The sequence below is a fragment of the Seriola aureovittata genome, chromosome 20 (assembly GCF_021018895.1).
Source record: "Seriola aureovittata isolate HTS-2021-v1 ecotype China chromosome 20, ASM2101889v1, whole genome shotgun sequence".
Lineage (NCBI taxonomy): Eukaryota > Metazoa > Chordata > Actinopteri > Carangiformes > Carangidae > Seriola > Seriola aureovittata.
The window spans coordinates 4,202,528-4,227,116 of record NC_079383.1 but is presented as its reverse complement, the minus strand read 5'-3'; the positions used below and the strand labels follow the sequence as shown (position 1 = coordinate 4,227,116).

Genomic DNA, 24,589 nt, shown 5'->3' with positions numbered 1-24,589 from the left:
ACAGAGTGCTATTGCAGGAGGGTGAGAGGTTTAGAACAATTTCCTTTTTGTGATCTTCCTTGGTAATGGGGACCAGGAGCAAGGTATGTTTTGAGGTGTGGAAAGGATAAGTTAAGTGCCCAAAGGGCAAGTCTAGGTTTGCTGTCATGGAGTGGAGTTGTTGGACATTACAGGGTGAGTCATGAAACTTGGAGAGCTACCTAGAGCTTGATCCAGTTATTCATTGGATACCAAGTCTGGTGCTCAAAGAATACAGTCCAGTTTGTCTGAAAATGAGCTCGTTCATCAAAAATAGCTGAAACTTTCCACTTGGGTACAAGCGTCAGCTGCAGCACCTTTACATGTCATTAAAAGGCCTGTAGCACCAAAGAACAAACTGGCAAACCCACATCAATATTGCTGTGTAACAACAATGCAAGTGCCAAGCCTATTAGCAACTAACAGGAGCAGATTTAAGGGAAAACTGACTGACCACAAAATGAGGGATCTCAGGGCCTGGCTAAAGGCCTGCTGACAGAAACTTGGTCTCAAAGGAGAGCCCCACCTGAGGCAGGTGGAAATTGAATATTGTATTATATTTCCTGTGGCTTTTTGTGGAGTGGGAACTTGGCAGTGGAACAGTGAGTGTGGTGGAATTTATAGAAAGCACAGTTGAGTAAGTCCCTTTAATTGAAAAGAGGCGAACTGTCTGCGTCGTTTTCGCTATGCTAGCTATACACGCCAGCACTTACATATTATGTCCGCTACGATGCTGTACTGATGAAACGTCTGCAAAATAAAGTGAACCTGTGAGTCCGTCAGGCCCTGCTGAAAGACGATATTAGAAAATATTTGTCTCATCTCTCTGACATAATCGGATTATGTGTGGGATGTGAGAGGGCGTCCAAACCACCCGATGAGGACAGGTGAGGAGAGACAGAAAGGACCTGAGTCTGGTTTGAAGTCTTTGTGCAGCTTTCTTGTCTCGTTTTCCATCTATGACACCTCCTCCTCTGGTCCCTCTTTCTCTCTCTAGACAGACTGACCAGTAACCGATGCTCCATAATTACCCAGGTGAGGCCTGAGTGTTTCCATATGAGAGACCTGAGCTGCGGAGCCTGTCAGATTAACATGATGTGTGTGTTTTCTCTGTGCTGTTTAGCCTTTCCCAAAAGTATCCCCTTCACAGCCTTGTGGAATAAAAGGTGGACTCCACAGAGATTTGTTGGTAGGGTTTTAGAGGAAAGGGACAATTACGGTTTTATTAATGGTGTGCCACTGACGTTAGCCATGTTCACCTGAATGTTGCGTATCGAGCGCCGGACTCTGCTGTAAGGCGAGATGATTGTTCTGTACTTCTGTGTGATTCAAAGTCTGCGTGTCTGTCAATTTGGCTCAGTGGATGACAGGCTGGCTCACGTCTCGGTACCAAATAGAAAGCAGAGGAAGCATATAGTTCTGCTTGTCTGGAGCGGGGCAGTTTCCACTTATGCCTCCACATTAACAATAAGAGACGCTAAAAGCAGCTCAGTTTCCCTCTACTGAAAAAAGGGAGAAAACGAAAATAGGTAGAACGGGCTCATTCTGGCAAAGAAATAATGTGGGTCTTTGATGTTCTACTGACGTATTTGATCAGTTCATAGCTGCGCTAACTGTACTGTATTGGGTGTATTTATTCTGCTACAGTAGCAATAGTGAATTGGGTCACATTAGCTTACAATCTTGACTTACTGTACTGCTGACGTGGGCCCCAAAGCAATACCCACTCAGTGTCTAGCTGGCACATGAACAAAGTGGTATTCTAATTTCATAATGGCATTTAGGGAGTTGATTTTACCACTCAACCCTTCTTTCAGACTCACACACAAAATTAGTGCTTGTCAGCTTTTGACAATCAAGATCAATTGGGATGGAGAGAGGGAAAACTACGTCCAAGATCTGCCCAGTGGCATCTCTTTTTGCCATTGGTATGGTCATCTTGTTCTTTTATATTAATCCATCAATCAACACTTGTCTAGTAGGAAGCTAAGAAAAGGAACCAAGACACTCCCTCTCCCAAGCTGCTTTCACCATCTCCACCTGGGCGATCCCAAGGGACTCCTAGGTCAGATTAGATTTCTAATCCCTCATCTTCTGGGTCTGCCCTAAGGTCTCCTGACTGTATTACCTTTACAGGGTGGCATCCATTGACAATACCATTGATATGCCTGAATAACATCAATTGGTTCCTCTCAGTGCAAAGGAGTAGCAGTGTCAGCTCCTCACCACGTCCCAGGATGTGAGCCTTTACATACCGCAAAGAAAACTCATTCATTTTGATTGCTTGCATTTGCAGTCAAATGCTTTCAGTCACTAAACAAAGCTCAAAGACTGATGAGTAAATCCAGAGTTTCTCCTTCATGCTTGGCATGCGTGGTCCTCATGGTCAATCTGATGGAGAACGTTGCAGAGGCAAACTATCTGCTTAGCTGACAATTCAAGGGGAGGTTCTTCTAGCAGTTAATGCAAATCTTTCTCTACTCCAGGTAAATAGGCCACAAGGTTGTGGCTCTTTAGTCTGAACAGCACTTACACTCTCTCCCCTTTAAGTTCCTCTTGAAAGATTATCAAGGTATAATCAGGGGTGGTAAGAGGGCTACAGTAGATGAAGTCTGGGAGCTCCACCCTTGAGCCTGGCTAAATATCAGAGAAATATAATGCCACCTTCATTAGCATCATTCAATCTGCCCCACACTATGCAGTGTTTTCTTTGGGGCCAGCGAGAATGAGAGTCTGAACATGCGCAGGCCCTGCCCATCATTATCCATGTTCGAGATGCCTTATTCTTTGGCCATCCATAACAATCCAGGCATCAAATGAAACCCTTCTGGTTTCCTCAAGTCCTGACATCAGGGTTTTACTTCAGCGTCTGAGGTATGCCATAATTCAGGCACTTTTACATGCTTACATTGGTGCGTTACAACCCTGGATCCTGAACAAACATGCTTACAAAGAAAAGATTTTCGTTAAAAGGGAGGGGATGAAAATTATGTCGATTTTTCTATCCCAGTGGTCTCTGTGACATAATTATTCTTTGGCCAGAGAGAAACAGAGACCACCAAAGGGGGGAATATTTCATGCCAGCACAGGAAAACTGTCTCAGGCTTTCTTTCAAAATAGAGACCATATACAAAGGACACTGTAAAATATAGCTGTAACAATTTTAAAGCAGTTGTTTCATATCTTTACTGGTTGAATAGTGACTGAAAAACAAGCACAAACCCTCTTGTTCCCTTTCCAAAAGCAGGAAACTGAGAGGGAGATTGGCTGCAGGTTGAAGAGACTCCCAAGCGAAGATGAGGTTAGGGCAGACAGACAGAATGTGCTACATTCATTACCCTTGTCTGTCTGCTTGCATATAAAGATATCAAGTGCGCTCATCTTCTCCCCAAACTCCGCAGCTATCTAGTTTTAACAGGCAGTAACTGAACCACAGGCACATTCACGCTGGCAGAGGGGGTGTCAGAGGATCTGGGTGGGTAGGCTGTTGGAATGACAATAAACTTAGTATTGTATGAATGAGAAAGGAGGAAAGGAGTTTGAATAAAGCAGCGTTGAACAAAGGTGCAAGTGTGCGTTTTTTATCTGAACTGCAGAGGTCGGCTCAGGGGTGGGGGTCAGGGGGAGAGAGGGTTCGGATTCGGTCCTGTCCCACGAGGGGAAGGATGTGTCTGCGAAGGCGGGTACGGCAGACACCATTCAACCCAATCCAGATCCAAGGAGAGGAGAGGATTTAAATATACGTGATTATACTGTATATTACAGTATACTGTAATATAACTATATGTTGGTTAAAAAAATACATGATTTGCAAAAATTGACTAAATAAATAAATAATAAATAAACATTTTCTGCACTGCTATAAATAAAAGTTCATAATATGTATTTACAAAGAACTAGAGCTGGGTGTCGAACTTTGATACTTCTGTGGACCAAACAAATTGGCTTGATACTGTTGAGGACTGTAAATGCCTTTGTCATTTGAAACCAAATTTCAATCCCTCAGGAGTAAATGAGTAAATCTCATTAGAGTCAGTAAGCCAACAAGCATGCAGAATGCTTGGACCAAGATCTAATGATGCTGGTGATTGGCTGTTTATTTACACAAACACATCTGAGTGTGTAAGAGTAAAGTAAAATTAAATTTGTACCATAATCAGTATTGTAATTATCTTTTTGTTAAAATGGATTTGATGAAATTGGTATCGAGAAAAATATCGTAAAGAATCGGTATCAACGTTATGGTATCATCCGTATCAAGATAATCAAACATTTTTTAACCATACCAGCCCCACAAAAAGCTGAAGAGCCTCAACCCTGGTGGCTATGAATTTGTTCTTTGGCAACTGCAGCGTCCTATCAACATGGGTAAACAAACCATCAAACAAAACTTAAGTTCTGTATTTTTTTTTTTTTGTTTTACCTTGACCAGCGAGTGGAGGCTCCTCTCCCCAAACATGTCCTGGAGGAAGGTGTTGTCCTCTGGACGGCTGACATGGGGCTGCAGCTGAGAGGGCAAAGCCGCCAGCAGTTCATACAGACCTGGAGATGGGGGGAAGAGGAAGCAGAGGGTCAGCATAGCAGTGGGAGGTATAAATGCATGCATGCAAAGTCACTCACTCACACACACACACAAAAACACATGTATAGAAACAGATGTGCTTACAGCTGTAGTTTACAGATACATAAAAGAACAGAAGGGCAGTACGTGGGTAGGAATATGTATACTGTAACCTCAAACACATGCAAGAGATAGACACATAAAGCAATGTGTAAATATACAGATAAATGCCAATACTGGGGCTTTTAGTTTCACACACATTTGGTTCTCTCTCACTTGTATTTGTTGATCCTCTGTTTCTTTATCTTGTCCTCAGATGCACTCCAAAGTAAACACACCTGAAAGTGCTAGGAGCAACTTTCAGCACAAATAAAAAAATTGAAATCTAATTTTGCTTGTCACTGGAAGCTAAAAGGAAACATAGAGGCAATAAAGCATTTCCCCCAGTCTCCACTTCCCAGTATTGTCCCAGCCTTTCCTGTTGTTTGAGGAACACTGCTGTTTTCAGTCAGAAACAACTCTAACAACTCCATGTCAGGCCACTACAAATTCCACTTTTTGATTAGTTGAAAAGTTCAATATGAACCTTCTTTTCTTATATAACTAAACAGATGGCACACATGCCCCAGGAGGCTTTCCACCCATACATCTTTCCTGCCTGTAAACAATCAATTCTTTGCAGTGAAGTGCACGTGTGTTTGCTAAACAGAGGTTTTGGAAGGAGTAAATTGTCTATGTGGCTGCTGTGCTGGATATGTCAGGATTTCTTTTATTAATAAAGCCTAACATGGAATTGAAGTATTCTGAAATAGCCTTATGCATTTAAAAGAACTGAATTTGAGGTTAAGTGAAGTGAACAGGCTTGGCTTTACACAAACTGATGTCATGAGCTCGCAAGGACAGCAGACTGTTATCCAGGCCTATGTGGCCTATATACAGGTCATCACCATAGCATGAGCACAGTTTGTTAGTGACAGTGAGAGAAACAGGGCGTATGGATCAGCAGGCCCATAGCTGAATCTGAATCCCCTCAACACATGCTGAAATCTGCAAGGCCTTTCGGGGGTTTACTAACCCAGCTTATAAAAGGAAAGAATATTTCAAATTCAATTTAAAGAGAAACAGACTGGGGAGCTGATGGTTTCAAGATTAGGCAGAGGGGAGGTGAAACACTCAGAGGGAGAGAGCACAAAACCAGCGAGTGAGCAGGGTTGCTTCCAAACACAACAGAGTCCTGGAGCACAACTGATGGAGAGTAGTAGCAGATACTTGTTTGCTGTTCTGTTCTGGTCTTCAGTATGGCCCAGATCCACTGAACCAGGATATATTTTAAAGGTCAGGGCCCATAGCAGAGTGTGGTGTAGCTGGGTTATTCGCTTCAAAGACCTCTTTACTAATGCACCAGAAAAGGCCCCCCAGATTCAAACTCCTCAAACACAACCACACAGCGCTCGAAGCCCTTTGAACTAATACTGATCATGTGAAGAAACTCTAAACACATTCACGGCGGAGCCATCGAAACGTCAAAACAAACTCGAGCGGCTTGGCTACCTCTCTGAGAGCGTCTTTCATCAGAGGACAGAGCGAAAGAGAGGAAGGAGAGAGAGAAAAAAAAAAAACACCACAGGCACAACTGAAGTAATTCATAGCTGAGAATGATTGATTGAAAACAATGGTTGACGTCGTTGGCTGAATGAATGATTGACTGACTGAACTGTGGCGGGCCGGCTGACTAGGTTATAGAGCGAGTGTGTGCTGGCAGCTCAGGATGTTTGGCAGGAGAGGCATGGCTTACTAACTTAGCTCATGTCATGCGCTGCTGCTGCTCTTGCTGCTCCTGCTGCTGCTGGGCAGTCAGATAGATGGAGTGTCATCTGCCACTCTCAACCCTCTGCTTTCCATTTGCAGGTGATTTGGGGTTTGACTCTCTACGAGCAGACACACAGGATATATCAAGATAACCTGCCCTGTTCTTCAGCTCACAACACGGATTCTGTGTAGTGTTAGCGCCTCACACCTCACTGCTGCTGAAGCTCTGTGGTAAAGGAAGAAGTATAACAAAGGAGAGACAGATTTTACACACAACACATGTGCACCAGTCTTCTGACAGCAAACCCCATGGTTTTACTCAAGCTTTGTGTGTGATATTGTCCCTGGTATATAATCATCTGATGCCTGGTTCTGTGGTCCTCATCACCAGTAACTTTCTAGCTAACACAAGCCTGTCTGAGGGCAGCTGGCCCCCTCCATCATTTACAACTTGGAACTCCCAACAGAACATCTCACATAATATATTAAAAAAAAGATTTAAAGAGACAGAAGAGAGGATGAGGTGAGGGGTGTAGGAAGGGCGGTGAGAGTAGGGGGGGGGGGGGGGGGGGGGTTATGGTAATGTCATTACTATTGGCAGTGCTGAGATACAGGTAGGAGGGGAGTAGGGTCCCAAAGCATTATTCTCCCCAGGTGCAAAGTCTCCCCTCCTGTCTGCACTCTCAATGATTCAATGCTTTATTCCTTCTGACAACAATTCCTCCCTGTCCATGCGGGGACGAACTAAACAGGCTGTGCGGTGTGAGCCAATGGCACATTATGGGAAACGCATCACCTCCATTAGCTGATCAGAAATAATAACATGATGGGGGAAAAATGATGAAAGACAAGCTGCCACTGTGCTCTACTCTGGGGTCAGTGTGTCAGGCTGAACCCGGTGACCCACAAAAAAACCCAGTTTCAAACAACAACAGAGAGAGCTGTAGAGGAGCCAGGAGCTAAACAAGGACTCTGCAAAGCTGGAATTAAATACAATATTGTATGGGTCGACGAGCGAGGAGGAGAAATGGAGGCAGAGAGTGAGAGAGAGAGAGAGAGAGAGAGAGAGAGAGAGAGGAAATGAGCCAAAAAACAACCACAGTGGTGGTAAAATCACTGTGTGTAGACACTATAAAAAGTGGAGAGAGAAATAAATCTAAGGCCAGATGTATGGACACATATAGATCTGTAACATCAGAAACCGTGTCCAGCACAGACAGTGAGAGACAAAATGAGAGAGGGGGGAAGAAGAAGAAGAAAGGAAACAAGATCGCGCCAACTCCTCACCACTAAAGGGTGGACCGACTTGTTTCTTGCAGTCTGGTTTGGACTCATTTGATTTGTTTTGGCCAGACTATTCTGGACCCTCTCGTGCGGCGGCTGTGTGTAGCGGACCTGGCAGTGTCTTGTAGTGGACTACTACGTTCTGTTGTGGCTAGTGCTGGACCAGCCTGGCTCCGAGGTCCTGAAGACCAGCACGATGTTGCGCAGGATGGCCGAAAGAGCCTTCAGAGAAACCGGAGAGGCCAGTGCCTGCGAAGCTTCCCGTACAGAGGAAGTGACCACTTTAACTGCCAAACAGCACTTCCCCTCTCACGCCCACACCTCCATCGTGGTTAAAGATAATAACAGTGTTTTTCAAAGGTCCCTTTTATGTAAAACACAAAAAAATCCCATACAATGATATTCATTACAGATAATATGGATCAAATTGCAAGTCACATAGGTCAACAACCTCAGGGGTTTTTCTAGAGCAGTGCAAGATGAGGAAATTACAGGGACTAATCTAACAACACAGAGTTTGGATGCTTGTAAAATATGACCCTCGCCATGACATTGTAACTACAGCACTGTTTACTTACACACCACAGTAGGGGCACATAGACTGCTGGGAAACAAATAGCTCTGTCCATAATTTTATGTGTTGGACTGTACAGCTGAGGGACCTCATTTAACCGAACTACATACAGAAAGACAAACTGTGCGTCCGTCTGGTGAAAATGAACTTGTTTGAATGCAGGAAATGAACGCTGGGTTTTCCTCCTGCCCCCCTCCTGCACTTTCTCCCAGGTGCTGAATGAGTTATTGACCTTCCTCATATATCTTTTGGAAACATATAGACAGCACAATGTTCATGAGGCTCACCAGACTGCTGGGGGAAGAGAATTGTGATATGTGGGAGCTTTCTTAGCAGGTCAGTATGGAAAGACTGTCGTGTGAACGTGATAGAGAGCCATCTGTACATAAAAAATGATGGCAGACAGGGGTGGCATCAAGAGAGAAGCAGCTGCAGATTGTGCAGCCTAATCCACTTGAGGTTTCATTAATATCCCTATTCTACATTTGAGAGAGGATGAAAGGCCGCCTGAAGCAAAATAGAACAAGTCAAAGACAGAGAGGGAAGGGAAAAAGGGACACATCTTCTGAGATACACATTGACATAAATAACTACTGATTAAAGCACGTGTGCAGACAGAAGAAGAATGATGACACTAAACCTAAAGAGGAGGAGGAGCACCATGAAAAGACCACGGGTCACGGCTCCCTGCAACAGCAAGAAATAATAATTACAGTGATGATAATTCCTGTACTTATGCAAACACGGTTTCGTCTGAAGGGAGAAACTCTAGACAGACAGTGGGTGGGAAGACAGATTTAACCTGATTCAGGTGCCAAACGACAGGAGAAGTGTTTAGGGCCCCTTGTTCACAGCCATCATTGGAGTATGGACAGAGTATGTCAGCAGTCCACTGGCCCCATGCAGCTTCTGTTGTGTCCTGAGGACGACCTGGGCCGGGCCAATTGTAAAACTGTCTTTCTGCTAAAGTAGCAGGAGCATGGAAAAGCAGGGGCAGCGTTGGTTGTCTGGATTAAGTGACCATTTGACTAGTGTGGCATCAACTGCCAGACATAAAACTATATAGTATTACAAGATGTATTGGCTGAGCAGATGCTGTGATCTTTAAACATAATTTGCAATGAGTCCAGCAGCATTCTGCTCGGGACATAACAGTGGGAGACAGAGGAAGAGCGTGGAGAGAGGTAATATATAAGGCTGGTCCGGGAACGCAATGGCAGGAGTCTGCACTCCATTCAAGCCCACAAGCCTCCTATTACCAGCTCCAAAGACCAAACCACTTCTCCACATTAAAAAGGTCAGAGGACAGAGCCCTCCAACATCATCTTCGATGATATTTCAATGTCACGGTCTCTGACTAACTCCATCGTTTGAGAGGGGAAAAAAGGAGCGAGTAGGCTTTGCAAGATGTTAGTTAGGGCTCCACGGCATGGAAAAATGACTTCAAGTACTGTGGGCCGATCCAGGTGCAATCAACCGTCACTCCAATCATATATCGACTGTATCACTACCGCGGGCTGAACCCTGAATGTGAGTCTTTTCAGGGCCTACAAAGAATCCGTGGCCCTTGCTGAGATCATGTCTCACTGAGGGAAGTAAAAAGAATCCAGGTTGCAGGACCTTATCTCAGTTGCATTTCAGAGCCAGAACGGGCCAAGCTTTTCAAAAAGGATTTACTTTATTGCATCGCATTTCCAACATGCCATTGAATATCACGTACTAAGTGCCTCAGTCCGTCCTGTGCTCCATGCTTCGTCACACCTTCATACTTCAAAGGGCTGTCAACACATTGAAAACAGAGCTCAGGACAAAAGGACAAGTCTAATCAACATAATTGAATGCATATAGTCTGCAGGGTCCATCCACCACCTGAGGAGCCAGTAGCGTTTCAGCTACAACAGTTTTAACAATCACACGGCAGACAAGCGAGGCTTGAGTGGAAGCACCTGCAACAGGGATTGAATGAAGTACCTAAAAGGGAACTTGGTATCTTGTCCAAGTCTGAGTAGTTAAACTGCCCTCCTACCCCACTTCCCGAAAACTCGCAAATGATATATAATGTAAGGAAAGACAAAGAGGGAGAGAACATGAAGAAAAGACGAAAGGTTGGGAATATCTGGGCAGACAAAAAGATGATGACAGAGACAGTATTATGGATAAAGACAGATATATGAGATGAGGAGGATGGAGAGTATAGTAGAGTGCCAGTCTAGTGTTTGTTGGATGCTGCTGAAGTCTGTGGGGAGGCCGAGTTTGGCAGAGGTCATCCAGAACCTTCTCTTTCCCCAGATGGAGATGAAAGGCTGCTGTTTGGCCTAGTCAAAGACGGCTAAGCTTAGATTCTCTCTAACATGGTAGACAAAAAACAGCAGCCACAACAAGTCAGCCAGATCCAAATGACCTGCCACCTCTGCTTATTGTGGCAATGGAACAGCAGCAGACTTTCTGGAACAGGCCTGCATGTTCTGTCCAAAGCTGTGGCCAGCCACTTACTTCTAGCAAGGCTTCCAGGGATATCAGAGGCAGACATGCCAATCCCACCTAAAAGCCTTCATTTTGATCATATATTAATAGCAGCAGTTATGAAAATTTGTGCTTTTACTTTGAATCTTTCTCTGTCTCTGTCTCAAAGTTGCAGACTATTACTCAATATCCCATTGCCTGGTTGTCAAACAGAGCACATGGTCTGTAAAGCTGTTTTCAGGTTCTTTCTAATGCAAGTGAGCATGTCCTGCCCGCCAATGACCGATTTAGTACCCTGTGTGCTTTGGAAGGCAATGGTGGAGGATGTCATCCTACCTCGACAAAAAGAGAAAGAATTCTTCGTATTCAAACAAATAAAAGTCATCATTCCTCTCTCAGTCACACTCACTCGATTTCTTTCTTTTACATCTGCTTCCTTTGACAGTGTTTTTATTTTTTTGGTAAAATGATGTGGAAATTTTTGTTCTGATGTAACTGGAAACAGGGAGCTCTTCCAGTGGCAACAAATCCTTGTGTTTTGGTACTGTATCACTGCGGCACACAGCCGGCTACTGGCCAGGGACCACGACAAATAGCTGGAAGCTCCCAGAGGAACCGCCACCCCCAACCCCCGGCGCAGACAAAAGTCCTCCCCCAACCCTCCCCAACGTCTCCCACAAGCTGAAACCGGCCAAGGCCAGATGCTCAGGATTCTTGACATCAGGATGGAAAAATTTACTGTTAACCTTGACAGAGAAAAAAACAATATGGCCATATTCTTATCATATTGCTCATATTATTCAGAGATTTGTGTTTCTATTTATGCATTTGTCCTACACAAGAGTATGTATGTGTGGGAGCAATGACACAATGACGAGTGTTTCACCATAGGAATATCTGCATCTCATTACCCGGTATCATTATATAGCCATCACCTTCTCCGACAGGGGGTGTTCAGGATTGGAGAGAATAAGATGGCTGGAATCGCTCATCTATCGTTCTCGCACAAACATGCACAGATGCAGCCAGTAAGTTATTAGCGTATCTGGTAAAAGAGTTGTCCCGTCGAAAGATTTCCATGTGTAGTCTTTCATGCGAGTGTCGCCCACCTCCTCTGCAGCTGTGCATGGCTGAACCACCCTTATCTTTAAATGCTGTGCGGGGACCGTAAACCTTGATAGAACATGCAGGTACAGCTTGGAATAACACAGTTAACTTTAATGAGGTTAATAAAAGGGCATCAGGGTCTTTAGAGAGAGTGTGTGCTCAAGGATTTTAGTTAGTCACGGGTGTATGATCTAAGGGGCACTATGTAGTGAAGGTAATGGCACATGGGGGGATGGCGTGTCAACAAACTGTTAGCGTTATGTAACACCAACTGATTTCTGTAGCACATCACAAGCACTTAATTTATCGTAGCAATGAATGTCTCTTCCACTAAATTAACCAAATGGAACACGACCATAAAGCACATCTAATTAAAGAAATACATTTTTATATACCCTCTTTTGATAACCCACCTTACTGGGATGTTCGTAGAGAGTTATATAGAGAGATAGAGATAATTAACTGGTCATAACTGGAAGTTGTAACCCAATCAATAATGGATTTTTGAGGCTGATTTCAAAATATATTTTGAGAGAATTTTATAACAATATATAGTTATCAAATACATGGTGGTACAGTGGATAGCAGCACTGTTATTGATGTCCACATGAATACATAAATCATTCACCCACCGCCCACCTGAACAAATTATTTTTCACGATTTAGAGTACCGCACCCGATCACACATCACCATTATTTCTCAGTGGGATATTATGCATGGTGATATGGTGACTTATTAAAGTGAAGTAGGCTGCTTTTTAAATAATTGAACATTTATTTACAGTAAAAGTTTTTGGTAAAATGAAACTAGCAACAGGTATTTTAACAACAGTCCGACATTAAAATCCTAAAGGTCACTGCTACTTCCTGAACACAATTTAAAAGCTCATGATATGATTGGCCGCTGTCCAAAAATAAAAAATAAATCATGAGGAGTTCAGCAGTCCAAGCACAGAGTCTAATTCCTGTCTGCCGATGAATGAAGCTTAGAATATGTTCACATTTTAGAATGTAATTAATATTTTCCTCCCACCTGCAGCCCATCTGCCGTTAATGAATATGTTAATTTTTATGACCCAGGCCACCTGATCCACAGATTTACTGATAATGATAACTATATATGACAGCTTTAAAATTGTGACCAAGATAATGTGCTGAGCAGGACAGTGGGAAAATAAAACTGTAAAAGTGTTCTTTGAGGAACAACCTATATCCTACATATCTGAATTTTTGTTACATATTGGCTGACATGTACATACCAATATAGCTGTGATTAACTAACATTAGTCAATATATCGGCCCACCTCTCCTGGAAATATCATCATGCTTGTAGGGAGACAGGAGCAATAAACAAAAATATTGTATTATCTCAAACACACAAAACTAGAAGCAGCAAGGTATCGCCCACTACAATCTGAGAAAGATTTAAGTTTGTTCTAATGTCTCCAGCTCTAAATGGCCACTGTCACCCCGTTCAACCTTTCCCCCACAACGGAACCACTCCACCAGGAGACTGTAATCACATAACTCCAGAAGCAGGGATAAAATGGGGCTACAAGGAGCAAAACACCCACTCTCACTCCAGGAGGCTTACTGACCTCTCAATGGCATAAACCAGATGCTGTGTGTCTGAGGGTCTCTGATGAAAGACATTAGGAGCAACTGACAAAGTTCAGCATCTGCAGACAGTGAGCTGCCATTACTGTATAACCCTCACCAAATGAGAAATGAGAAATGCTTGGACACATACAGTATATGGTAGTGTATGCAGTAGACTACATGTTAATATTGAAATGAAACGTCCATTCCAATTTTCTACATCAGTCTTTTTGTGTCTCTGCACATGTCTTCATGGTGTTTTTGGCCTGGAGGCATCGCTGTGTCATTGAGGTTGACTGGACATCCTGTGATGCTGTGATGCAGTGCTCGATAGAAATTTATAACCCACAGTATGAACGGTATTAGTATTAAAACTTAACCTTGGAGCTAATGGAGTTCAGAAAGAAGATAGATGTTGTGTAGCAGACAGAGGAGTGGGCTGGGTTCGTCCATGTGAGGATCCCTGAGCGGGAGCTGAAACTGAGATGAGCCGAGCCAAACTGAGCGGAGGCGTAACAGTTATCTGTCCCCGACTGAGCCCACAACAAAACTCCATCAGGGTTGAACAGGAGGAGAAATGACTAAACAGCAGCTGTCTGGAGGAGAGACGAGACCTGGAGAGCAGCTGCAGAGCTCTGCTAATGGAAGGAAGGAGGCTTGGGGTGATACAGAGTGTTCAGGTTAATCCGAGCAGAGGTCTGAATGTCATCAGCCCTGTGACGTGTTTGTACAATTAAAAACACATTTTTTTCTCTCTCTTCTTGGTCACCTTGTTAGAATATGAATTAATGTGTGTTTGTGTGTGAGGATCCCAGGAATAGCAGCCAACAGAATGTCACATCACAGCCTCTTAAGAGCATGAGGCAGGGTTTTCTGGATGTTGAAGGATGAAGCGTAGAGGTTGGATACACTTAGACAAAATGTTTCAAGCACCAAGAGCAGAGCCAGCATCATCAACTAAAACCCTGTTATTAATCTGCTTCCAAAGCATTTATAAAAATCCTAAAAGTCACACAGGGAAATGAGTCCACAGTAACCCAATCACCACGACAGCCTCTCCAGCACTCCCCACGGTCACATTTTAAGCCCAGTTTTCCAACATTTTATTGTTTTTCAAGTTTATTTTCTCACTATTTGGTTTCATTTATTAGACTCCACTTCATACAGAGACCTGTTGTTTATTTGGGCTGAGACAGAGAGAGAGAAAGAGAAGGACAGGAGAGAGAGAGGTGGTATGATCTTACATGTGCCCTCCATTTGTCTGCCCATGTGTTTGCTCTCCAAACACTCCAATAATGAACATTTTAATAAGATCTACACACACACACACACACACACTTACATATTCTCCTGCCCAAATCTGGTGATGAAATAGGAGCTCTCCTACTAAAGAATAGTTATGTTAATGATAATATTTCTCCCATTATGTTAAAAGCCTAAGCGCGGTACTTCATCTTCTGTGTGTGTGTGTGTGTGTGTGTGTGTGTGTGTAGTGTGTAGGCTGGTGTTGAGGGGTCTGCAGATGGCAGAACTTCTAAAGAAATGAAGCTAAGGTTCTGGCACGATGCAGCAATGTCTCTGTAATTATTGGCAGCCTCTGCATGTGGACGAGGTATTGTTGGCCTCTGTGGATTTATGCTTCTTGTCAGTGGAGGTGTTGCTACCTACACGCCAAAGCTCCAGAACCACGTAGAGAGTCCTGCTGGAGCTGATGTGCAAGTCTTCCAGTTATCTAATAAATTCACAACACTGCCTGATAGTACACAATATCGTAATGCTGGTTTGAAAATCAACACACTAAATCTTACACCACTATAAATCAACAGACGCACTAATGGCTTGACGCCACCTCAATAAATCCATATGTTTAATATTCTTTTACAAATATTTGCCTCATTCTTATAACTAACTGTGCCAGACATTTTTTCTTTACTGTACATGAGGCAAAAATTGACAGGCAAGAGACATGTAATATGTCTGAGTTTTCTGGTTTACAAACACAATTACATCTGGTAATATTTTTTATTTTTGTGGCAACTAGTCAAGTCCTTCAGGGCAGAAATCATTAACTCAAAATCAATAATTATGAATTTAAATCTCTCACTTTGTCCTCAGCTGTTTGCTTGCTGGCGTGTAGGGCTGCACAGGAATTATCCAAAAAAGAAAAACTGAAGGCCCAGCCATTCCACTGCTGAGAAAAATATCTTATTAAACTGGAGATCATCCACTAATTGGAAAGTCGTTGGTTTAACTCCTGGCTCCTCCAGTCGGCATATCAAAGTGCCTTTGGGCAAGATACTGAACCCTGAATGGCCCTGTCCTATCATCAGTGTGTGTGTGATTCTCTTGGTCACCTGGCTGCTCTGAACTATGATCATTTCAGCTGCTTGATAAGGTGGAGGACTATCAGATGAAATGGGGGCGGGACCGTTCTTATATATCGAGTGTTTAATGCCGTTTCCAGCTCATACAACTAACAGTAAACTATTAGATGAAGTACATTTGGTTGGAATACCGGTTGACAGCCATTGTTGTAAACTTTCAAGCATTCTATACATTACAGACATGTTGGCCTTTTTTTTTTTTTGTCTTGTCCCCATCTCAGTATGTTATTCTTATCTTTTGTTTTTTTGTGTGTGTGGTTGTCGTTATATTCATTATAGTTTCCTTCTATTATATTTCACTCAATTTTTTGTTCATTGTGAAAAAAACTATTATCATTATTATTGCAATTATTATTAATAAAAAAGGAAAAGCACAGTCTGTTTAGCAGATGCGCTCAATGAATGTGTGGATGAATGGGTGAATGTGGCTTGTAGTGTAAAGCGCTTTGAGTGGTCAATAAGACTAGAAACATCCATATGTGTTGGTCAACAAATGACTGCTTACTTAAATAAAAAAATCTTAATATTGAATTAATAGCAGATATGATAAGTGATATTAATTGGAGGAGGATTTGGGATCAAGTCATAAATTTCCAAATTTTCATTTAAACCAACACTCTGATGCCCTCACCAATCATATTCTCTTCACTTTTCCTCTACTGTTTTTTTAAGTCTACACCTGAGATGATTTTACTGGTCAGGTAATATTATTTCCAATACAGATAATTAGATAAACATGATGTTTAATCTCCCTGATCTAACAAAGAGCAGATGGAGCTGAAAGGCTAGTGTTTTAAGGGACAACACGAATGCGACATATTTTCCATCATCCTGACAGAATTTTATCTCTTAAATCAACAGCATTATTGTAATACTACCAGTGTTCTGTGTCAACGTTGGTACAGTGCCGGGGAGTCCCGATGCCAGGCCAGCCACAGGTATTTGTGAGGTCACCGGGCCTGGAGACCAGTGACCTAACGCTCATCCATAATGTTCATCATGTTTCACCTGCACACACAACTTCACAGGACCATCAAGGGGGAAGCAGAGGAGATGAGCCAGAGGAGTCTTGACGTGTTTTATTTGGAAACCTGAGCCCTTGCCGGTAATTGCCCAAAATGACTCTAATCGTAATTGACGGTCTGGCTTTCTACTTTGTCTGTGCAAATTTCCAGGACGACGGGGGCTACAGTAACTCTGTTAAAAGTCTGGACGGAGTAACGCACACACTCTTTATCCATCAGGGCAGGACTTAACGTCTGTCCTCCTTTTGTCCTTTTGTGCTCGCTGGGTTGAGTCCTTTGCATGTGTGTGCATGTGTGTGCATATGTGCGCATCTGTGTGCATATGTGTGCATGTGATGATGTAGCTGGCCATTAAGCCAGACTGAGAGGAGGATAGTGTTCCTGAGGGGAGAGGTGGTGATTTCTGGCAGCTGTCTCGGCGTTGACAAGCTTGACGTGTTCCTCAGTCTGACATCACACACTCATCCACACACGCTCCTCTCAACAGAGGACAGAAAAAGAAGAAGAGATGGAGCACACTTTTCATACCTTGACATTATTTTTGCTCCGTGTTCTTAAACTGTAAATTTGCAACAGTGTGTTTTTCATTTTGCTGGGCACAAAATGAAGTGAAAATGTACTTTGGTTTATTTTCCAACCACAGTTTTAGAAAGGCTACAAAAACAGTCAAACAAAAACGGCCTCAGGCAAGTTAAGAGTAATTAATTTTCTAATTTGATATTAAATCAAGGTACCACTTAAACTTATGGGCACATTACAAGGCCATACTGACATCTAACTGAAGAAGATATATTCATTTTAAGGCTGGGATTACGCTTGGTGCTTGTATTAATTCTTCTTCTGTTTGTGCACTGATGCAGGACGTAAAAATGTGAATTACAGGAGCAGTGTACTTGCAATATTACCTTATGCATTTTACTGGTTTTGCGTGATGTGCAGAAAACCTTGCACTACAGATTGTGTTCCTGGCCGAGTGGTACATACCTGGCTCGTGGCCGGCTCCGGTGGCCAGGGCAGGCATGGCTCCTGCCGGCTGCTTCCTGATTCCCCTCAGGCTGTGGAAAATGACAGCAGGACGTCAGAGTGGTGGGCTTCTCGGCAGCTTTCCCCAGGGACCAGCTGAATCTGAGGACAGGCTTTATGCCATGGAGCCCTGCAATAGAACAAGATTTTAGAGCCTACTTGTCAAATGGCAGAATGGCCACATGCACGTGCGTGTCAGTCAGCTACTGTGCAGTGTGTCTATGTTTGAGTGTGTGTTATGGGATATTGTAGCTACCGGTAGCCATGGATATGAATATCTACCATAGTGGCAAATATATGGATTTGAGTGTAGGTGAGCCAACGACTGACAGTGAATGACTCACTGAGTGAGTGTGTGTGTGTTGACACTACATTCACAGTTGACTCTGGGTGTTTACAACCCAACACTTTTTTCCTAAGCTGCTGAACATCCTGCTTTGTACATGAGCCAAGATACATATACACTCAGACACACACACACAGCCATCCCGTACTTTCTTCAGCATCCAGCGGAAACAAGGGAAACTTTATCCACTTAGGGGAAAGTAAGCAACCGAATGCAACAGACCTGTGAAATATCAAACAGGCGTGGAAAAGCATCGCTTCGTAAATAACGGCGCTCAACTGGAAAGCTAGATAGAGCAGGAACAGGAAGAAAGGGGGATGTAGAACACAAATAAAAAGTCTGTGGCTCATTGAAATCTCCCCCTGCAGCAGATGAACATGTGCGGACACACGGTAGGGTACAATAAACTCCTGAAACACAACACAGAAAAAACATTTACGATGCATTAATTTGTACAGTGTCAGTGCAGAGTAGAGACTTGAACTGGAGTCAGACTTAAGTCACAAAAATGAGTACCTGAGACTTAGCTCACTATAGACCTGACTTAAGTTTAGAAAAACCCTGAAAAGATAAGACATAATTGGGCAGAACGTACAATGAAAGTTTCTGAGAGTTGCAAACTCTCGCTCTCTGTACTGACAAGGTTTCAGGTTTATTTAGCCTTGCCCACCAACCTTGCAAGCTGACAGGATTGGTTTCTTAGGTTTGTGATGTATGAAACCCAGGCTGTCGGAACCTGGGGGTCTTTAAACTTATTATGCACTGAAAGGACTTGATCGTAGCTGTGTAAAAAATACAATATTACCAGCTTTGAAAGCTAAATGCAGCGTCAATTTAATTTCACCATCCAGACCTTGACTTGCAGTCTATTCAGTAAGACTTGACTTAGACTTGCTCCAAGAGACTTACACACGGTATAGAAAAAAACTCATAACTGGACAGTATCTGATGTAATGTGGCTTCCAAACTACGCAATAATTTGTCAGTCATGAATGTATCTTTGTGTATCTTTGTGACAGCTGCTGTCAACAAGGTGCTGCAAAAAGTAAACTGAAATCATGTAAACTGAAAAATTAGTAGTTGAGGGGTCTCGGAGGATGCCCTCAAGCCCAGGTAATCTGCCCTTCCCTGGCCGTGACTCCGTCAAAACTTATTGAACCTCTTCCCAATGTATACCACATTTATCGCAGGCGCTTTAAAAAAAGGCCAGTAGAAACCTCAACAGGTCCCTGAGTCCAGCTAAGTCCTGCCAGAGTGAAGGCTTTATCTAAAAAAACGAGAATGGAAAACAATTAGGTATGAGTCTTTAAGACCTTTTCAGCATGCATCTTAATGATCCATTATATGTCAACCCCCATGACTCGTGGTCCAATCAAACTCAGTTACCTAAACTGTAGGGTCTTGTGGGTCCTGTTAACAGTTCACTTCACTGGAAGAAAATGCTTCAACTAAACAGCAGCAGAGACGTAAGATACATTCAGTGTCTCCCATGTTGATAAGCGTTGTAAAAATCTGGCTCAGGGCAGACAATGAGTCACGTTGCATTATGGTTATTCTGACGCAGAACCGCTTGGCCGGAGACGGGGAGAGCCAAGACACCTGTGCTCTTCCAGCTCATTGGGACCCCCTTCAATGGTGAGTTGGTGTCAGCCACACACACTTCAAGTCTGAAATGACATCTCATCCATCTCAGTGAGGAAATAGCGGATCAGAAAATCATTACAAATGTGTTTTCAGTAAAGAATCGCTCACTCAGCCCCCACATTGACAGCTGCACGACTGACTATATCCTGGCGTTTTGCCCCGCATGTGTACACACACACACACACACACACACACACACACACACACACACACACACACACACACACACACACACACACACACAGGTTGAATCTCAAATCAGTCAAGACGGCAGCCCACGTAGCAAAATGTTACCATGCCTGTCTGACATACTGTGATGTGAACTCACCTCAGGGCCCAGCAGACCCCAGGTGGAGCCTTGTGGAAAAAACATCTAGACAGTCCAGAAGATGCCTGAGTGAGCAGGTAAGCAAGCCACTGAGAGCGTATCAGAAAAAGAATATTTCTCTTCTGGATTGAGATGTACAAAATATGGTGCATTCATCAAACAGCACTTAAGTACGGATCGATTTTCCAACGAGAAGTGATCTGGGAGACGAATTCCAAATCGCTTGCTACTATGTCACGCCAGCAACAATTTGTAGGCCAGATTTGTCAGTCATTTGCCTGAGCTTTTCATGATCATAAAGTACAAACGAAAAACCTGGTGAAATCGGAGTTCGTAGCTGTTCAACCCTTTGTGTACTTCAATAAAATAGGTTAAGAGGACCAGCAGAGAAGGGCAGCGGCGCCTCGAGCCATGACCACAAAATCTCTCCAGCAGGACGGTTTGAACAGGGGACCGAACGTAACAGCCACTGAGTTCATGCCAAGACAACTGACCCATGCTAAATCAGTTCAGTGTTTCAGTGAGAGAGGTCTATGGCACGGTTTTGTCATAAGGCTTTGTGATTGGAATGACAGACTTGAGGGAAGACAAGGGAAGCAGGAATGAAGGAGGGGCATGAATACTCTTAAGGTATGCCGCACTGTAATATCAGTCTTTCGCCTTTTGTTGTGTTCAAAGGGGAATGACCACATATTCCCCAATCTGTGGAAGGATCCATCTTTCCATTTAGGGAGGTTTCTGAGGGCCAGGAAGCATGTTGCAGAGCCGGGAACACCTGGGACTTTTAACATGGCCCAAAAGGATCATAACAGACAGACTTTAAGAAACATTCCCCACTGTCAGAATCCTCTAACTGTGCCTGTTCAGATCACACAATATCAGATGGTCCTGGAGGGAGTAAAGGGACACTTTGCCATGTGGACAAGAGATGGGATACGCTTAATTGCCATGAGATGTTCCTCCTTCTACCCCTGTGCAGTTTGACCTGTTCATAAAGCTCTGCCGCCATCTAATGGGATTTTGCACTACTGCAGGAGTATTCAACCTGAAAACCCAGCTGGGACATAGCCTGAAGCACCTCTCTGAACAAAGACATGAATGCATGTATGTCACAAGACGCCGTCTGTGTCTGCTTAGTCTTGTTCAGTGTGTGAAACCTGAGGTCGAATTAGTATTTAAAGAGAAAATAGCTCAGGGTGATGGATTGATAGGTGGAAGGATGGAAAGAAGGATGGAAACAGAGAGGTGTAGGAGACTGTTTTTCTTCTTCTCTTTTCAAAAACAAACCTATCCGTCCAGCCGGGGTAAGCACGGGCGGAGCCGTCTCACTCCCAGCTGGATGTTGATGAAGTTAGTATGAGAAATAACAGTGTCAGGAGGTGAATGACTGACAGTGAAAAACACTCCAAGACCTGTCACTTCTAAGGCCCTACCACCAAGTCTGCTTCGAGTTTAGAATTTTATATTGGTTTTACTGTTAAATCTTTTGCCTCTTCCTTCCTCCCAAGAGTGGATTGGACGGTGGAAAGATCAGAGCAATTGGCCAAAAGGCAACAGGATCCTCATCAGGAAAAGAAACGAGGAGAAAAACATGTCATGCTCCAAATCATTCACAAGGTTTACTGGGTGGAATGGTTCTGCATTCATGCTGCCTCCATCTGGACCTGGACAGGAAGCGCTACAGAAGATAACACTGCAGAGGTCAACTCTGCCACTCAGCACTACCAAAACTTCCCTGGAGTGCTGTTGGGGTGTTGGGTTTTTCTGTTCTGGACTGTCCCACATCGAGTGACAGGAAGGTCAGCTACTGGCCAGGGCTTTTACTGGGCCACCATAAATGACACTGATCCTCTTCATGGCATGACAGACACCCATCCAAAGCCACCCCTGTCACACCTGCTCTGGTTACAGCTCAAAGGACCAGTTTGCTCCAAAGCTATCCACCAGCTTCAGCGTCTGCTGATTCACTCCAATCTGATGAGTTTATCTACAGAGGTCCTTGGTCAGATGATAGATCTCTATAGCAGCCTGTGTGACACCTACTCATGTTACCAATTCTGTACTGTCTGTTGCAACATTATGAAGATTTAGCTCTGCTGTTATCTTAGTGTTTTGGAAAATGAAGGAGATCAGGTTTTATTGACCAATGTGCGGCTGCTTTTGTCTTCATGGATCTCTGTAATCTTGAGCTACTTCACCCTCCAGAAGTCGCACTTTGTGAGGTCTGGATATCATTTTCATTTCAAGACTAGAGCTGATGCAATACCTGTGTTCCAGTAGTGATACCAAAACAATGTTTTGTTTAAAGTGCTATACAGACACAAGCATTGAAAAGAAGAACATCCCGCACACTACTCTTGCAAATGATTTATTGATCATTCTCACATTTCGGTCTCGATATTTGGATGATTAAAGACTTAAGTGCCACAGTCCAACACAACTGCATCTAAGACATTTGGATATGAGTTTATCTTCATCAAGAAAATCTACACACAAGCTAAACTTTGCCTAAATGATATAGTTTTGAACTGACAAAATTATGAATTAAATGAGTGAGTATCTGATCAATGAATAGGTAAAGACTAAAAGGGCACTGAAAGAGTCACCAAGGTAAATGTCAAACAACATACACCAGAAAAAAAGTTCGGTGCAAATTGGTTCAGTACTTTTTATACGTAATCCTGCTGACAAATAAACAGACACGGGTGAAAACATGAGCTCCTTGTTCAAGGTAAAAATGACAAATCTGATTGGACATTCAATGCCAGTTTTGAAACTTGATAGAATCAAATACAGTGGGCAGGCTTCGATTGAAGCCAATAAATCATTGTGGTTCAATACTGCATCTGGGTGCACCTTAAAAAACTGATTAACAAAAAACTGGTTCCAGACAAATGCAAAAAAATAAAATGTAATAATCTCCAATTATTACCTAGATCGACTTCAGAAGACCTATCCTTTTATCTGAGCACACTGCCTACTACTTCATAATCCTGCACCACTGCAAGCATCCAGGCCTTAGACTTTAAGCGCTGCATGTTGAAGGGTTGTCATAAAGAGCACACAAGCATCCAAATATCTGTGCTGTGACGGTGTTTAGAAACAGAAAGCAGGAGTTTGGAATGGCTAAACAGAAAGAAGAAGAGAGACACATTGCCATGTAGATTTTAAACAATTAATAAAGTTGTTCCTTCTATGGAAAACTATGTTCTTTTACTTAAAGCCCTATTGGACAACTTCAGCTTTGGGGTGTTGGTGTGGGGTAGCTGTGAAGACAGATTGGATGTAAAATCAATTTGTATTTCAGCTACTCTACATCATATTGGCTTGTAGGAACCACAAAGTGCAAAGTCAGACAGACAGAAGTAGATAGAGTTACAGCCACATGCACACAACCATACATGACACAATCATAAGAGTATAATTTCAGTGTATCCAACTGTGGTAAAGGCGAACATTCATTTACACACAGACGTACAGTGGAACTACATTTCAATGGGCTGTGCATAATTGCAGTGTATTAAACTGTGGTCGAGGGGAATGTTCATCCACATGACATTTTGAAATGGAAATACCGTTTCAAGAAAAAAGAAAAGAAAATCAGAAATCCTCCTGATGCCAGGGCTGCATAGGCAGCCCGTTGCCTTTTCTGTTTCTTCTGTGGAAAAACGATTGTTGAATAATGTCTTTCTCCTGCCTTGGCCCAGCGCTGCCAAAATGTCACCACGTCGATTCCTATTAAGTGTGAGGCGCGTGACGCTGGCAGGACGCGGTTGTGTTTTCAGGCGCGAGCCATACGACTTCTTGTTAATAGCCGTTAGCTTTACAAGGGATTGGAGCTGCTTAAATTAAGACTCGGCGGTACCTGGCATGCCTGGTGTTCCTGGAATGACTGACTGCTGTGGAGGAGCAGTAATAATGATGAGCAATAGGAAGAAGTATATGCATACGACTGAAAAGCATATGGAAACAGATTAGGGCAGTAAATGTGGAATATCAATGAAAACTATTAACCCATAGCAAAGAAAAGTTCAATGTGAGAGGTTAACAGAGAAATGGGAAAAGTGAGCTCTCCTCTCTTGGTCTCAGGTGGGATTTTTTTGACAGCTCAGACAGAATCAGCACTCTGCCACGTGTTGCTCATAAGCATCCAGTCTTTCCACATAAAATACATCTGCTTATGTGTATGTACGTGTGTTTTGATCACACACACACGCACCACATATAAATCTGTGTTTAACTCAACCTGTCCTTCCAGAGGCCCTAAAACATCTGAAGTCATTCTCCCCTTTCAGCCACCTCAACACACAAGAGGCTGGAGTGTTTCATTGTAAAAAATAAAATAAAAAAAATTACATTTAAGAGAGATTCATCTAATTTACAAGAGAAATGGAAAGATGTTTTTCAGGAACTCAGGGCTCACT

At 43.1% G+C, this 24,589-nt stretch overlaps 1 protein-coding gene across 3 annotated transcripts in view; it reads right to left on the bottom strand.

Annotated features, from left to right (window-relative positions):
* Window positions 1-24,589, bottom strand: part of mpp7a (MAGUK p55 scaffold protein 7a) — a 138,518-nt gene that overhangs the window by 84,234 nt on the left and 29,695 nt on the right. For all 3 annotated transcript variants that reach the window (XM_056364129.1, XM_056364130.1, XM_056364131.1), the window contains exons 2-3: window positions 17,809-17,977; window positions 4,442-4,560 (exon numbers count right to left, since the gene is read on the bottom strand). In XM_056364129.1, coding sequence (XP_056220104.1) covers window positions 4,442-4,560; window positions 17,809-17,845 — 156 coding nt within the window. In that variant the 5' untranslated portion in view covers window positions 17,846-17,977. The remainder of the gene's footprint in view (window positions 1-4,441; window positions 4,561-17,808; window positions 17,978-24,589) is intronic.